Source organism: Tiliqua scincoides, chromosome 2, assembly GCF_035046505.1.
Source record: "Tiliqua scincoides isolate rTilSci1 chromosome 2, rTilSci1.hap2, whole genome shotgun sequence".
Lineage (NCBI taxonomy): Eukaryota > Metazoa > Chordata > Lepidosauria > Squamata > Scincidae > Tiliqua > Tiliqua scincoides.
The window spans coordinates 83,041,557-83,057,254 of NC_089822.1; the positions used below are offsets into that span (position 1 = coordinate 83,041,557).

At 46.7% G+C, this 15,698-nt stretch overlaps 1 protein-coding gene and 1 pseudogene across 1 annotated transcript; one reads left to right on the forward strand and one right to left on the reverse strand.

Annotated features, from left to right (window-relative positions):
* Positions 1-3,020: 3,020 nt before the first annotated feature.
* On the reverse strand, positions 3,021-3,138 carry LOC136642862 (5S ribosomal RNA; annotated as a pseudogene).
* A 10,643-nt stretch (positions 3,139-13,781) lies between these two features.
* On the forward strand, positions 13,782-14,153 carry LOC136638558 (zinc finger protein 239-like). The gene has a single exon (XM_066612599.1). It carries the CDS (start codon positions 13,782-13,784, stop codon positions 14,151-14,153), a length of 372 nt encoding a protein of 123 aa, XP_066468696.1.
* The last annotated feature ends 1,545 nt before the right edge of the window (positions 14,154-15,698 follow it).

Consider the following 15,698-nt stretch of genomic DNA (forward strand, 5'->3'; position numbering starts at 1 on the left):
TCCCTGAAGCAATGAAGCAATCAAGACACACTCACATATTTAGGGTTCATGAAGGGAGAAAGACAGACTGGCGAGCTTCAGGGAGAGAGCACTCACACAAGGGAGTTGCACTCACACACACAGCCAGCCTCCTCACCTTCCTTTATTAACCTCCCTCTCTGCCCAGTACAAAGTCCATTAGGTAAACACTGTTCCTCAGCTACATTCTAGCCTAGTCAGTTGGGGAACAATGCAAGTTCCTCAAGGGATTTGGCACTTTGTGGATTCAGCCTGTTTACCCAGTCTGCTTCCAAACTCAGGCATCACCCAGTCTGCCTTGTGACCCAGGCATCACCCCGGAGTGTGCCCCGAGGGGGTGAGTGTGCTCACTGGCCTTTGTCACGTAAGCACAAAGGGTAAGATCTGGGTAAGGTCCCCTGATTATTTCCTTCACTCCCTCTCCCCGGCACACCTCCCTCCTTCCCCTGGCAAGCCTCCCCCTGCCCTCTCTCTGCCCCCCACTGGCATCCCCCCTCCCCAGAATGCCTCCTCCCTGCCCCCACTTACCTTACCATGGCTCAGCGGCTGGGAGACTGCTGAGCTGCAGAAGCTGGGTGTCCACTCCGCGCCAGCCCAGCACCAGCTGGCGCTGGACTAGCATGGGCGGGAGCCTGGCGGTGAGGCTAGCAAATGTGCACGGAGCCGTGCTGCCGAGCACAGGATTGGGTTCTGTGTTGCTATATCTTCCAGGTTGCCTTGGGTCCCACTGTAGGGGTGTTTTTTACAAGCTGCTGATAAAATTCCATCACTTCTTTAATAAGTGGTCCCATTACAAAATTACATTTTTATGCACATTATAAATTCCCTCAGAATCTGCCACTAGGGTCCTTTTTGTACATCAGTAAATACTTTGCTTAATTTTCAACCGTTTCTCTTTTTTGGTCAATGTACTGTGAAATATGCCACTTTTACCCATGAAATAAGCTTACTGTGAGGGAAAAACAGGTCTTCTCAGAGTGCTCCTTAGTGATGTGTGACTGTGACACTTTAACTTCATATTTTTATATAATAGGTTTCTTCAATGCTTCCTTGCCTTAACTTTCTCTGTCGTACAGCCATTTGGAGACAGCCTGTATTAAATAAAATTCATTAGTTCTGTTGTACTTAAACCTGCTTTTGTTTGGAATGATGAAAGTTTTAGAGTGCATGCTTCGTCTTACCTCTATTGAACTCACCTCTGAGTATTACAAAAGTGTTATGCTGCATTAGTGTGTCGGAGCAGGAAAATTCAAAATACCACGGCATGTTACAGACTAAGTGCAGGATCCAACTAAAGTTAGCTACTTTTTAGTCCCTTTTAGTCAAAGGGAGAAAGTTAAGCATCAACAGAAGTAGTCTATTAAAATAATGGGAGTTAATCTAATTTTAGCTGAATATGCCCTTTCTGATTTTATTGTGTTATAAGCTTTTATAGGCAAGGACTAAGAAAGCAATAGGGATATAATGATGCCTTGATAGGGTTGTGTAAAGAAAATATACAATTTATTGTGTTTCTATTTGTTTTCATTGTTAAAAACATTTTTTGTATTTTTTTTTAATTAAAATTTCACTTGTTTCATCTTAAATTCTTTCCATTTTCCTTCATCTATTCATTTTTGTTCAGCGACAGAGTCAGTTACACTTCTGTCTTTAACCTGTACATTTTCCAGCTAATGTGCAGGATTTTATCAGGCATTCTAAAGCTGCAGTCCTATATACACTTACCTGGGAGGAAGTCCCATTGAATTCAGTGAGACTGATTTCTAAGTAGATATGAATGGGGTTGTGTTGTAAGTTCCCACCAAAGAATTAGATCTGTAGACAGATAGGTCAAAGGGCACTCATTTCAGATGCAATTAAAAAGGCACACAGTCTAATTCAGGAATTTTTCATCTCACAGCACGCTGACAAGGTGCTAAAATTGTCAAGGCACACTGTGCTGCCATTTCTCATGGCCCTAATAATGAATGGGAGTCCTCCAAACTCCCACTGCACGCTTGTGGACCATATGTGGCACACAAATGTGCCATGGCACATTGGCTAAAATGGTTGTCCTGGCAGGGGGACACACACTGGAGATCAGAATTGAGCAGAAGATGTTGGCAGGGCAGAGGAGTGCTCAGATGGCCAGACGTTGTCAACACTGGGTGCACTTTTTTGGCACGCTGTGGAGGAGCAAGTGTTCCTTACATCAAGGGACCCAATGACCTCCCAAACACTGGAATCAACAGTACTGCTCTCCAGGAAAGCTGCTGGTGAGAAGTGGGATCCGCGAGGAACAGGTCTGATGTCTTTTGGATTTGATATTTTAAGCAAGAGAAAATAATTAAATGGTCAAGTGTTATTCAAGGTAGGCAGATAATTATAACCAACGCTCTAACCACTACACCCCCCTGTCTCTCTAAAGCAGTGATTTTCAACCTTTTTTGTCTCATGGCACACTGTCAAGGCACTGTCAAGGCAAACCATCAGGTTTTTTTTTTTATAATTGACAAGGCACACCATGCTGTTGGTGGGGAGGCTCACAACCCCCAATGGCCCTACTAATAAATGACCTTCCCCCAGACTCCCACAGCACACCTGCAGACCATTCGCGGCACACCGCAGCACAGTGGTTGAAAATGGCTGCTAAGGAAATGCATGTCAGAAGGAATGATATGGAAAATCATTATAGATCAACTAACAGCACAATCCTAAAAGTGCACATGGCTGGCACAAGTCCCTTGCACTGGCCTGGGAGGGTCTCAAATGTGCGGTAAAGCATGTTTGTGCCTACTGTGGAGTCAACAGGGCCAGCACAAGGACATGCGCTGGCTCACAGAGGCTGCATCCAGCCTCTGCTGTACCGAAACTGGGTAAGTTCATGCCAGCCAAGCTCAGCTGGCGCAGGGGTCTAGGGGTGTGTGTGGGGAGGGTGGGGAAGAGGTGGATAGAAGGCATTTCGAGGCGGGGGAGGGCAGGCAGTTGGTTGGCAACCTTCAGTCTCGAAAGACTATGGTATAAGCCTACAGCACCCAGTATTCCCAGGTGGTCTCCCATCCAAGTACTAACCAGGCCTGACCCTGCTTAGCTTCCGAGATCAGACGAGATTGGGCATGTGCAGGCAGTGGGGGTGCTGGATCTTGACCTCATTCCTGGGCAGTGTGGCGTGTCTCCAGACTGCTCAGATTTGCGCCACCTCTTGAGGCGGCACAGATCTGAGTAGATCCACTGGGGCTGCTGCAGCTCTCCCCATGGTAAGGAGAAGCATTTGCCCTTGCCCTGAGCTGAGCTGCTTGCAGCCCAAAACTTGTATTGGATACAGGCAGGCCTGCTGGTCTCCCTGTTGCAACAAAATTTAGGATTGAGCTGTAAAACAGTTACTAAGGGCCAAACCCAGCAGCCCTGAGCTCCAGCGCTGGGTTTTGCAAATGTGCTGTAAGGCAAGTCCATGACATCTGGAGAGAAAGGACTGTCAGCGGTATTCCAGTGCCAGTTGGCGCTGGGCCTCAGAGCCGTGCTGATGACTCATGGTGGTAAGTATGCCCGCTGGGTGATGGTGTGGGTTTGGGGGCTGAGGGAGGTGTCCCAGGGTGCTGCTTGCAGGGTGGAGGAGGAACTGGCCTGGGAGGGGGGGTGGGACTGGTGGAGCCCTGCTCCACTGGATCCCATCCTCCATGTCTGGCTGAAAACAGAGCTTCTCCCATTTGTGCCAGCAAAACAGCCAGCACAGACGTGAGGAGGCCCATTGTGGGGCCGGCACCTTTCTCTCAGGGTCAAGGGACAAAAGTCCCTTCTCTTGAGGAGTCTTCCAGTAGCTTCCTGGCACCTGCAAGATACAGCAGTCACCATTTTAGCACCACTATTACTCCGGTTGCAGGGAAGCTCAGGATTGGGCTGTTACTCCCTAGTATGTGTCTTCAGGATTGCGACTTTAGTCATTCTCCCATTGCAAATTTATTGCCATTGCCGACTATATTTCAAGTCGTCATGGCGGGGTATTGGGAAAAGTTTTCAATTAGTTTTCAATTAGCAATAATCGCTAATAATCGCTAATAATCGCTAATAATCGCTAATATAATAATGGCTATATTAGAATTTTAAACAAAATGTAATAACATTTCAATTTACTGTTTAGCCTCGAAGTAGCAATTTGAAGTGTTAAAGATTTGCTTTGGTTTTCTTGTCTCTTTCATTATCAAAGAAGCAGGCAGAGCTGGGGTCTAATTTTCCTTTTCCCTCTCCTGGATTAAAAAAAAATGGCAGGTATGATTATAAACTACTTATATTTGCCTTACCCTGGGGGCTGGGGGCTTTGAATAGGCCCTCAGTTTGGCTGTACTTGTCGTAAGAGGCGACTAAACAGCCACCGGGTAGATGGGACTCATCAGCCTAGGAAGGCAGCTCATCTAAGAGAAGGAAACTCTGACCTCAAACCTCCACTGCCTTGTGGCTACATCCAGTTCTGGGAAAGGCTTCAGGAGTCAACCAAGGAGTCTGGAAAAGGCTTCAGGAGTCAACCTCGAGGCAAAATCAGGAGTCGGAGTCCCTTAGGCAGTTCATGGCTGAACACAGTCACGTTCTGGCAACTCCTGCGACGCCGCTGGAACCAACCGTATTGGCTTCTGCCTTTCCATTGGACCATTCCAGCGACGTGGAGAGGGGGGATTTGCTGCATGGGTAACAGCCTATCCTCCATACCTTCTTTACCCAGGCTTCGCGCACTGGAGAGGACACTCCAACTTCGCCATACGGCGTCGGCACAACACGGGAAGCAGCCGTTTACCGGTTATAAGTCTTTGCTCGATTGGCGTAGAGCATGACGCCAGGGGCTGCTTCCGACGGTGGAAGAGATCATTGCATCTCATTGGGCAGCTACCGCCCGCCTTAAGCTGGGCAGTCCCCAGCCAGTAAGGTGTTGCCTCGCCACGGTCCGTTAACCTCATGGGGTGCGTGGGGTTTAGGGTGAAAACTGACAAGTGGATCAACAACTCTGCACCATGCAACAGAAAACAGAAAACTACTGCCCTAAAGCTGGGCACCTGGAATGTTAGGACAATGACACCTGGCTTCTCTGATGACCTTCAAGAAATAGACGACGCACGCAAAACAGCTGTCATCGACATGGAGCTGAGCAGACTGCAGATGGACATCGTCGCCCTTCAAGAGACTAGGCTGCCAGATTCCGGATCTGTCAAGGAGAGAAATTTCTCATTTTTCTGGCAGGGAAAACCACCAAATGAAACCAGGGAACATGGCGTTGGCTTTGCGCTCAGAAATACCCTGCTGAAATCCATCATCCCACCTACTGTGGGAAGTGAAAGAATTTTGTCCCTGCAGCTCCAGTCATCAGCAGGACCTATCACTCTCATCAGTGCTTATGCACCGACTCTGTCGTCTCCAGCAGAAGCCAAAGACAAATTCTATGATGACCTGGCCACCACTGTCAAGAAAATCCCTGTAAAAGAGCCATTGTTCATCCTCGGCGATTTCAATGCTAGAGTAGGTGCTGATAACAGTTCATGGCCCACTTGCTTAGGTCAGTTTGGCACTGGGAGGATGAACGAAAATGGCCAACGCCTGCTAGAGTTTTGCTGTCATCACGGTCTCTGTGTCAGCAACACGTTCTTCAACACAAAGCCCCAACATAGAGTCTCTTGGAGACATCCAAGATCAAAGCACTGGCACCAGCTCGACCTGATCCTCACCAGACGCTCCAGCCTTCCCAGCATCAAGATCACATGCAGTTATCATGGTGCTGCCTGCGACACTGACCACTCCCTGGTGTGCAGCAGAGTGAAACTGCAAACAAAGCGACTGTATCACACGAAAAAGGAAGGAAGACCTCGCATTGATACCAGCAAGACCCGGGATCAGAGAAAAGTGGAGGAATTTGCACAAGCGCTTGAGGAATCTCTTCCAGGCCCGGCCGACGCAAACGCATCCAACAGATGGGAACATTTGAAGAATACCGTTTACAACACCGCCTTGTCCATATTCGGAAAGAAGACCAACAAGGCGGCAGACTGGTTTGAAGCCCACTCTGAGGAGTTGACACCAGTCATTGAGGAAAAGAGGAGAGCTCAAGCAGCATACAAGGCCTGTCCCAGTGAGCGCAACCTGCAGGTCCTCCGAACTGCTCACAGCAAAGTCCAACAGACTGCCAGGAGATGTGCTAACGACTACTGGCTCCAGCTCTGTTCCGAGATACAGATAGCAGCTGACACGGGCAACATCAAGGGGATGTATGATGGTATCAAGCAGGCCCTAGGTCCAACACAGAAGAAAATTGCCCCTCTGAAGTCTGCCACAGGCGAGGTCATCCAAGATCGGGCGCAGCAGATGGAACGCTGGGTGCAGCACTACTCTGAGCTATATTCCAGAGAAAATGTAGTCACCGAAGAAGCACTGAACAACATTGAGTGCCTGCCTGTGCTGGAAGAGCTTGACAGTGAACCAACCCTAGAAGAACTTCACGTGGCCCTGGACTCCCTTGCCTTTGGCAAGGCACCTGGAAAAGACAGCATCCCTGCTGAAGTCCTAAAATGCTGCAAAGAGATCATCGTCACTGAGCTGCATGAAATCCTCTGTCTCTGCTGGAGAGAAGGTGGAGTACCTCAAGACATGAGGGATGCAAACATCATCACGCTGTACAAGAACAAAGGTGACAGGGGTGACTGCAACAACTACCGCGGCATCTCTCTCCTTAGCGTTGTAGGAAAGCTGTTTGCCCGAGTTGTACTAAAGAGGCTCCAGGTACTTGCAGAGAGCGTCTATCCAGAATCGCAGTGTGGATTCCAAGCCAACAGGTCCACCACTGATATGGTATTCTCCCTTAGACAACTGCAGGAGAAATGCAGGGAACAACGACAGCCACTCTTTATAGCCTTCATAGATCTCACAAAGGCTTTCGACCTGGTCAGCAGAGACGGCCTCTTCAAGATTCTCCCCAAGATTGGATGTCCACCCAGGCTTCTCAGCATCATCAGATCTTTCCACAAGGACATGAAGGGCACTGTTGTCTTCGATGGCTCCACATCAGACCCTTTTGACATCCGAAGCGGAGTGAAGCAGGGCTGTGTTCTTGCACCAGCCTTGTTTGGGATTTTCTTCGCTGTCCTGCTGAAGCAGGCCTTTGGAACTGCAACAGAAGGCATCTATCTCCGGACCAGATCAGACGGAAAGCTCTTCAACCTCTCCAGACTGAGAGCAAAATCCAAAGTCCAGCTGAAATGTCTGCGTGACTTCCTCTTTGCCGACGATGCAGCTGTCACTACCCACTCTGCCAAAGATCTCCAGCAGCTCATGGATCGTTTTAGCAAGGCCTGCCAAGATTTTGGACTGACAATCAGCCTTAAGAAAACACAGGTCATGGTTCAGGATGTGGAATCACCTCCCTGCATTACAATCTCTGAGCATGAACTGGAGGTTGTCCATGACTTTGTGTACCTTGGCTCAACGATCTCCGACACTCATTCTCTCGATACCGAGCTAAACAAGCGCATCGGTAAAGCAGCTACCACGTTTTCCAGACTCACAAAGAGAGTCTGGTCCAACAAGAAGCTGACGGAACATACCAAGATCCAGGTCTACAGAGCTTGTGTCCTGAATACACTCCTGTACTGCAGCGAGTCATGGACTCTTCGCTCACAACAGGAGAGGAAACTGAGCGCTTTCCACATGCGCAGCCTCTGACGCATCCTCGGCATCACCTGGCAGGACAAAGTTCCAAACAACACAGTCCTGGAACGTGCTGGAATCCCTAGCATGTATTCACTGCTGAAACAGAGACGCCTGCGTTGGCTCGGTCATGTCGTGAGAATGGATGATGGCCGGATCCCAAAGGATCTCCTCTATGGAGAACTCGTGCAAGGAAAGCGCCCTACAGGTAGACCACAGCTGCGATACAAGGACATCTGCAAGAGGGATCTGAAGGCCTTAGGGATGGACCTCAACAAGTGGGAAACCCTGGCCTCTGAGCGGCCCGCTTGGAGGCAGGCAGTGCAGCATGGCCTTTCTCAGTTTGAAGAGACACTTTGCTAACAGTCTGAGGCTAAGAGGCAAAGAAGGAAGGCCCATAGCCAGGGAGACAGACCAGGGACAGACTGCACTTGCTCCCGGTGTGGAAGGGATTGTCACTCCCGGATTGGCCTTTTCAGCCACACTAGACGCTGTGCCAGAACCACCTTTCAGAGCGCGATACCATAGTCTTTCGAGACTGAAGGTTGCCAATACATTGCAAAGATGTCTTGTGAATGTGCACTTAGTAGTAAACTATGAGAAAATGATTTCAGTGATTTTTCCAGACTGTGGTTTAAGCATATTTAACTGTGGTTAAATATTGATTTCACTGTGTGGAAGTGAATACAAAAGATGTATTCACTAAAGGAATCTCAATGCGGCACATCACAGTGATGTTAACTTGTTCAAAATGCATAACTGTATTCTCAGTCAGTTCTTGGGTACATTCTCCCATCTTTTCCCTCCTTCTTTATCTCCTCCCTGACTTCCTCTGTTGTTACTCTTCCTCTGCTACTGTTCTCATCTTTTAAAACTAAAATCAAAAGCAAATCTACAGTCTCATGTCCCAATGTATTTTAGAGAACATTGTCCCAGACAGATACTTCATGGTTTTGAGGCCCATTTGAAATTCCCATCAGGGCCCATGAGAATGTGCCCAGGGTCACGAGGGGGGCCTTGCAGCCAAAGGAGGGAGCCAGAATTTTTGTGGGATCGCATTAAATGTTTACATATATTGTGTGAAAACGCGCATTCACATTTTGGGTAAGCCTACATAGTTTTATATATTGTAATACGGGGCCTAGGAGAGGGGGGTAAAGGGGGTAATTTGTACCCAGGCCCAGGATCAGAAAGGGGGCCCAGGAAATTCCTGGGATCTTACCTTTTCCAGTGCTTATGAAAGCACAGACATAAGGGGTTAGGATTGCGCCCTTTGTTGTGTAAACAGACGCTCTGCTGCAGGCTATGGGAAACCGATTGCCTCATTAAGAGCCTCCTTGTTGTGCCTTGACTGCCATCATATATGTGATCTGCTGTTAAGCAGAAGGTTGTTAAGCGACGTGTGCCTGTATGCGGGATGGGAGAGCCTTGCTTCCAGTACCCTCCCCCTTTTCCAGTTCTGGAAATCTTTAACAAGATTTCTTAGGGGAAGTGCTGAATGGGAACAGGATTGACCAACAGAGTTCTTGAATAGAGTTCTCCACCCTTCATGAGGAAATAGTTGTAAATAGAGACATAACTCGAAAAGAATCCTGTGCCTGGCAGCAAAGTCTGAGATCCTCATTGCCATCTTAAGAACATAAGAACAGCCCCACTGGATCAGGCCATAGGCCCATCTAGTCCAGCTTCCTGTATCTCATAGCGACCCACCAAATGCCCCAGGGAGCACACCAGATAACAAGTGACCTCATTCTGGTGCCCTCCCTTGCATCTGGCATTCTGACATAGCCCATTTCTGAAATCAGGAGGTTGCACATACACATCATGGCTTGTAACCCATAATGGATTTTTCCTCCAGAAACTTGTCCAATCCCCTTTTAAAGGCGTCCAGGCCAGGCGCCATCACCACATCCTGTGGCAAGGAGTTCCACAGACCAACCACACGCTGAGTAAAGAAATGTTTTCTTTTGTCTGTTCTAACTCTCCTAACACACAATTTTAGTGGATGTCCCCTGGTTCTGGTGTTATGTGAGAGTGTAAAGAGCATCTCCCTATCCACTCTGTCCATCCTCTAACCAGGTCCTATGTACCACACAATATTAAATCCAGAGTGACCTGTCCTCTGGTGGGCTCCATGACTAGCTGCTCTAACATTAACATCTCTAACCAGGTCCTGTGTACCGCACAATATTAAATCCAGAGTCACCTGCCCTCTGGTGGGCTCCATGACTTGCTGCTCTAAGCCACAGTCATTTAGCATGTCAAGGAATCCGGTCTCCTTTTTGTGACCAGAACACAAATTGACTCAATCAATATGAGGATAATTGAAGTCCCCCATGATTACAACCCTGTCCATCCTTTTCACCTCCCTGAACTGTTTCCTCATTTCAAGGTCCCCTTCCGGTTTCTAGTCTGGAGGACGATAGTACGCCCCCAGTATTACATCACTCCTCAGACCTGGTAATTTAACCCATAGAGATTCTATGGAGTCGGACCCCCCTTCAATGTCTAGATTCTATGGAGTCGGACCCACCTTCAATCTCTATACTAAAAAATACTCAGGATTTTTTTATCCCTGCTCTCCCTGGGTAAGCCTCCAAATTTTCCTTCTTCCTTCTCTCCTCTTCTATTAAGTCTCCATGCTTGTGCTTCCTTTCCTTTTTAAGGATTTCCTCCTCTGTAGATGGCAAGCACTTGTGTTTAGGGCCTAGTCATATGAACATTGAATAGCTTTTTGATTTTGATTCCCTTTCAAAGATGGTTTGCTGCACCTTCACCCTCCCTTCCCTCTTCCTTCTGAACCATTGAGCTGTGCCATTGGCCACTGCACAGGAACCTAGGATACCAAAGGAATTTCTCCTGTGCTCACATATTTATGTGTATCTGAAAAGTACACTTGGTAACAGTCTGTAACAGTGCCTGGGAGAGATAGTGATGGGCTAGATCTGGAACAAACAAATGGAAACTTAATCAAGACACTGCACAGGTTGTTTTGCTCTGGATGAGAGCCCATCATGGAGGATAAGTTCATCCTTTTGTATTTACCAGGGTTGCCCTCCCTCTGAAGAAACCAGTGCACAGCATGCTTTTGGGCCCAGTTTCCTCCAGGCAGCAGATGTCATTCATATTCTGAATACATTTTTGGATGGTTCATCAGCTGCATCCTTTCTGAACAACATGCAGTTCAACAGGAGACCATTTTCTATCATCCCTAAATCTGAAATTTAATTCTCAACCAGAGCAGTGGTTCCGAAACTGTGTGCGTGCGTGGACAACCAGTGGGTCACGGTCTAATTTTTGGTGGTTTGCAAAACTGGTGGGGCAGATTAGGGTATGTGCATCAAGGGTTAAACAACCTGCTATTTAGGGGGAGCACTGCTTCCCATAAAAACGAATGTCCTGACTGACTCATCCATACCCGGCCCAAACCCCTAGACCTAGAAATATGAAACTTGGAGAGTATATTCCTTGCATGATATAAGGACCCACTAAGAAGGGATTTTTTAGAAATTTGACTCCTAAGGGATCAACAGGGGTAAAAACCACATTTTTTTTCACATTTTCACATTTTTTTCATGTTTTTTTCACATGTTTTCACAGATTCAATATCTTTTAGGCCTTTCAACTTGGTTTTTGCTTACAAAAGTTGCCATACAAATGCTTAAAAACATAATTCAGGACTTCGCCCCAATCAACTCCTAAAGGAGCCCTTCCTATTACTTAGACCTGGCTGACTTTTTCACTTGTGCTACTGCCTGAGAGAGCCCTATGGCCTACGTGGCAACCGAGGCCAGGCCGGCCCTTTTAACTTCACCCTTTTTAAGTCGGTATGCAAAGGGGTAGTAGCAGTAAAATAACGGAAAAATCACAGTCATTTTAGTGTTTACTCTGAACAGTAAAAAGAAGTGTATTTCTGACGCAGTGTAAAGTTCTGCTACCCCAAGATTTTGACAAGTCTTTCTCCTGAGAACCTGTGCTATTGCCAACCCTTGCTCTGCTTATCCCAGTGTTCCAGTGAGAGGAGAGTTAGGAAGGGGCACTGGCTCAAGAGTTGTGTGTTGCAGTCTAGCTTCCCTCACACGAGGCAGGTGTAGAGGAGTTGCAAGGCAGTGCGCAGCAGGTGATGGGCAAGGTGTACAACAGATCCTTGGTGCTGATTGAGGGCGCAGTGTTGGCTTTGGGGGGGCAGGGCTTGCCACAGTATGGTGTGCCTCAGCCAACAAGGTCTGGTGGAATCTTGGGGAACAGGGACTATCTGAGGGAGACCAGCTACAACATGAATGCCTTGGCACAAGTGGTGTCAAATAATGAGTGTTCACTGACAATTGAGCAGCTTGCTGTCTTTTGACATGCCCTTAACAGCATTGAGTCAGGTGCTAAGTAGGTCTTTTTACTGGATGCTCCTTGGTGTACTGGGCAGACCTTCCTCATCAACTTGCTTCTGGCGAAGGTAAAGAGTAATCGTGGCATCACTTTGGCTGTTGCTTCCTCTGGTGTTACTGCTACACTGTTGGAGGGAGGCAAGACGGCCCAGGCTGCCTTTAAGCATCTCAGAAACACCCCTGTGCAGCATCTCAAAACAAAACATGGCCCAAGTCCTGCGGGACTGTAAGCTCATAGTTTGATATGAGAGCACCATGGTGCACAAGGGAGGTTTTGAGACACTGAGCATAACCCTCAAAAACATCAGGGGCAACGACGGAGTAATGGAGAAAGTCACAGTGCTGCTGGCTGGAGACTTGTGGCAGACTCTGCTAGTAGTACCAAGGGGAACTTGAGCTGACGAGGTTGAGGCAAGTCCTTGTATCTATGGCCCCTCATCTGGAAACTCCCAGGAAGAACATTGAGCTCCACTTCAGGGGCAATGTCTCCTCTGGGCAGTTCTCCAAACTCCTCGTCAAAATAGGTGATGGAGAGTATCTGGAGACTGAAGGAAAGGTTATACCATCCCTGCAGGCTTGGGCTCAGTGGTGACGACCCTAGCAGACCTCACAATCAGGATATACCCTGATATCACTGATATCAAAGAGAGTGATATTCATGGAGTGGCTGTGTGCTCATGCCATTCCGACCCCCAAGAACGATAAGGCTGTCGTCATTAATGACACTCTTCTTAAGTTGTTCGAAGGGGCAGAAATGGAGTACAGGTCTGTGGACTCAGTGGTGCAAACTGATGACATGATCCACTACCCCATGGAATTCTTCAGCATGTTCAACCTAGCCCACAAGCTTCTCCTCAAAATGGCAGCTGTATTTTGCGCTGGATACAGCGTAGGTCTCCTGGCCTGCCTGTTCCAGCGCAACTTAGGATTGCGCTGTTAATTCGTTTTCCTTTTCTTTTGCGAATACCTTTGCAAAGCATGGGTACTATGCTATTATAGCACAAAACCATTTCAAAATACAAAAATAACAATTTATTCCACAAAAAGATTTGATGTCACCATGACTTTCAATAATTACAGGGTCAGGGTGTTGCTTGAAATAGGGTAGTTGTGCTAAATTTCAGTTGTTCATTGCAGTCAAAGGAAAGTTATTTGGAGTTAAAATAGATATAAAGCAGTTAAATACCATAGCCTAACATGAATATTTCAATAGTCACCATTATAGCCACAGAGGTTTGAGCATCTGGTAAAGTGAAACTTTTTTAGGTGGATCCTGATGCTAAAAAGTTTGGGAACCACTGAACTACAAGCTTTCTTTCTTTCTTAGGGCTCAATCCTATCCCATTTTTCAGTGCTGGTGCAACTGTACAAGTGTGTCTGTATCCTGTGGTGGGGAGGCACTCACAGAGACCTCCTCACAGTATAGGAACATTTGTTCCCTTACCTCAGTGCTGCATTGTGGCTGCACTGGTGCTGGAAAGTTGGATAGGATTGGGCCCTTACTTACTTACTTATTCCTCCTCTCTAGTTGTGGCCTTTATTTCTCTGAGATTCATTCACCACTTGCAGTTAAAGGTTGCTGTAACTTTTCTGTGTCCTAAATCTGTTCACACAAAAGAGGTTTATGACTTCCCAAGTTAGCTACACTTTATTCCTTTGCTGTTTTACTGCATTTCAGTTCTTATTTCAACAGCAGAGTTTTGAAACAAGATTGGAAGAGAGATGAAGCAGACTCATTTTTCAAAGCAAAGAACCCACACAGGTGAGAAACCCTATAAGTGCCAGGAGTGTGGAAAAACCTTCAGACAGAGTAACCATCTTAAGGTCCATGTGAGAACCCACACAAGGGAGAAACCTTATAAGTGCCAGGAGTGTGGAAAGAGCTTCAGTCAGAATGATAAGCTTCAGCTCCATGAGAGAACCCACACAGGGGAGAAACCCTGTAAGTGCCTGGAGTGTGGAAAGACCTTCAGCCAGAGTGATGATCTTAAGATCCATGAGAGAACCCACACACATGAGAAACCCTACAAGTGCCAGAAATGTGGAAAGAGCTTCAGTGTCTGCAGCAGACTGATCATCACAGAACTCACATGAGAGAAAGTGCCAGGAGTGTGGAAAGAGCTTCAGGTTCAAGCAGCAACCTTTCACTCCATCTCAGAACACACCAACATGTAGAAGCCCTTTAAGTGCCAGGAGTGTGAAAAGAGCTTCAGTGGTGGCAGCAGCCTTATATGCCATCATTAAACCCACACATTGGAGAATCCCTGTAAGTGCCACAACTGTGGAAAGACCTTCAATAAGAATAATTTATTTAAAATCCATTGTAGAACCCACTCAGGAGAGAAGCTCTAGAAGTGTCAGGATTGTGGAGAGACCTTCAGTCAGAGTGTTTGTCTTATGAGCCACCAGAGAACCCACTCAGGAGAGAAACCTATACATCTTAACAGTGTTGAAAGTATTTTTGTGTTTGGTCAACAAAAGTTGAGTGTCATTTGCATCAAACAGTTGATGTTTGAAAAATTCCTATTTCTTCAGTGTTCATATGAAATGTAGATGAAGTACCACACTTGTTCTTGTTTTTCAAAAAATAAAATTTGTCAGTGTTTCCCTGTCATTTCCTAGATTTCATGGATTGATCCTTGCTCTTAATTTCCCTTATTGGAAGATCTCCAAGGGATTTCACTCAGGGGCCTAACAGGACCTTTGGCTCCTCACTGAGATCTTTGATGGGAAGGGGTTAGCTTCTTTGTGCAGGTTCCCAACTGAATGAGAAAGACTGAGGCTCTCTGCTTATTCTTCTGAGGTTAATGCCTGAAGCCTCTGGGCATTTGTATCTCAGTCATTGTCCCAGGTTGGTTTCCAGCACCAATCACTATGATACAGTGAACTCTCTATTTAACAGACTTTGATTTTACAGAATTCAGAAATGGACACTTTCTACTCCATTAAAAATTAGTCATATACGTTTTGCACATGTATGTCTCTCTTGACTTTTGGATTCAGTGGACTTTCAACATTAATGGAGCCCCTTCCTGTTATTCCATTAAACTGAGGGTTCACTCAATTTAATTTAAATCAAATTGGTTTGCCGTCTTTATTAGGAGAAGTTATAACATCCTAATACTCCCCAATACAGTAATTGCTTGCCTACAATTTTGCTTTGTTCTGACAATCAAAATAACACTGAACTCTCTTACCTAAACTGTTACACAAATCTCACCCAGACCAGATTGTACCAGTCCTTTTATTGTCCGTCAGGAAGGACAACAGCAGACATTGACCACAACGCACTGAGACTGTAATGGAAATGGCTCTCCCAAGCCCATGCTAGTTTGGCACCAGCCAAGTTTTATAGTTGGCTGTTCAATAAAGGTATATAGTTGAAGGAGGAGGATGTGGACAAAGTTTAGTCAGCAGATACTTATGGCCCAATGCTGTCCCCCGCTAGTGTGCAGAGATACAAATTCAGCAGCCACTTGTATTCTGCGCGCTAGTAGCGAACCAGGCAGACTGGGAGAGGTAGGTTAAAAATTTTACTTTCCTGTGGCTGTCTGAGCTCTTATGGGAATCTTCAGATAAATGTCCGCTTAGATCTTTTGCTTGCTTAGATCTGAAATGTGGCAGTGGGTGTGTCTGGGC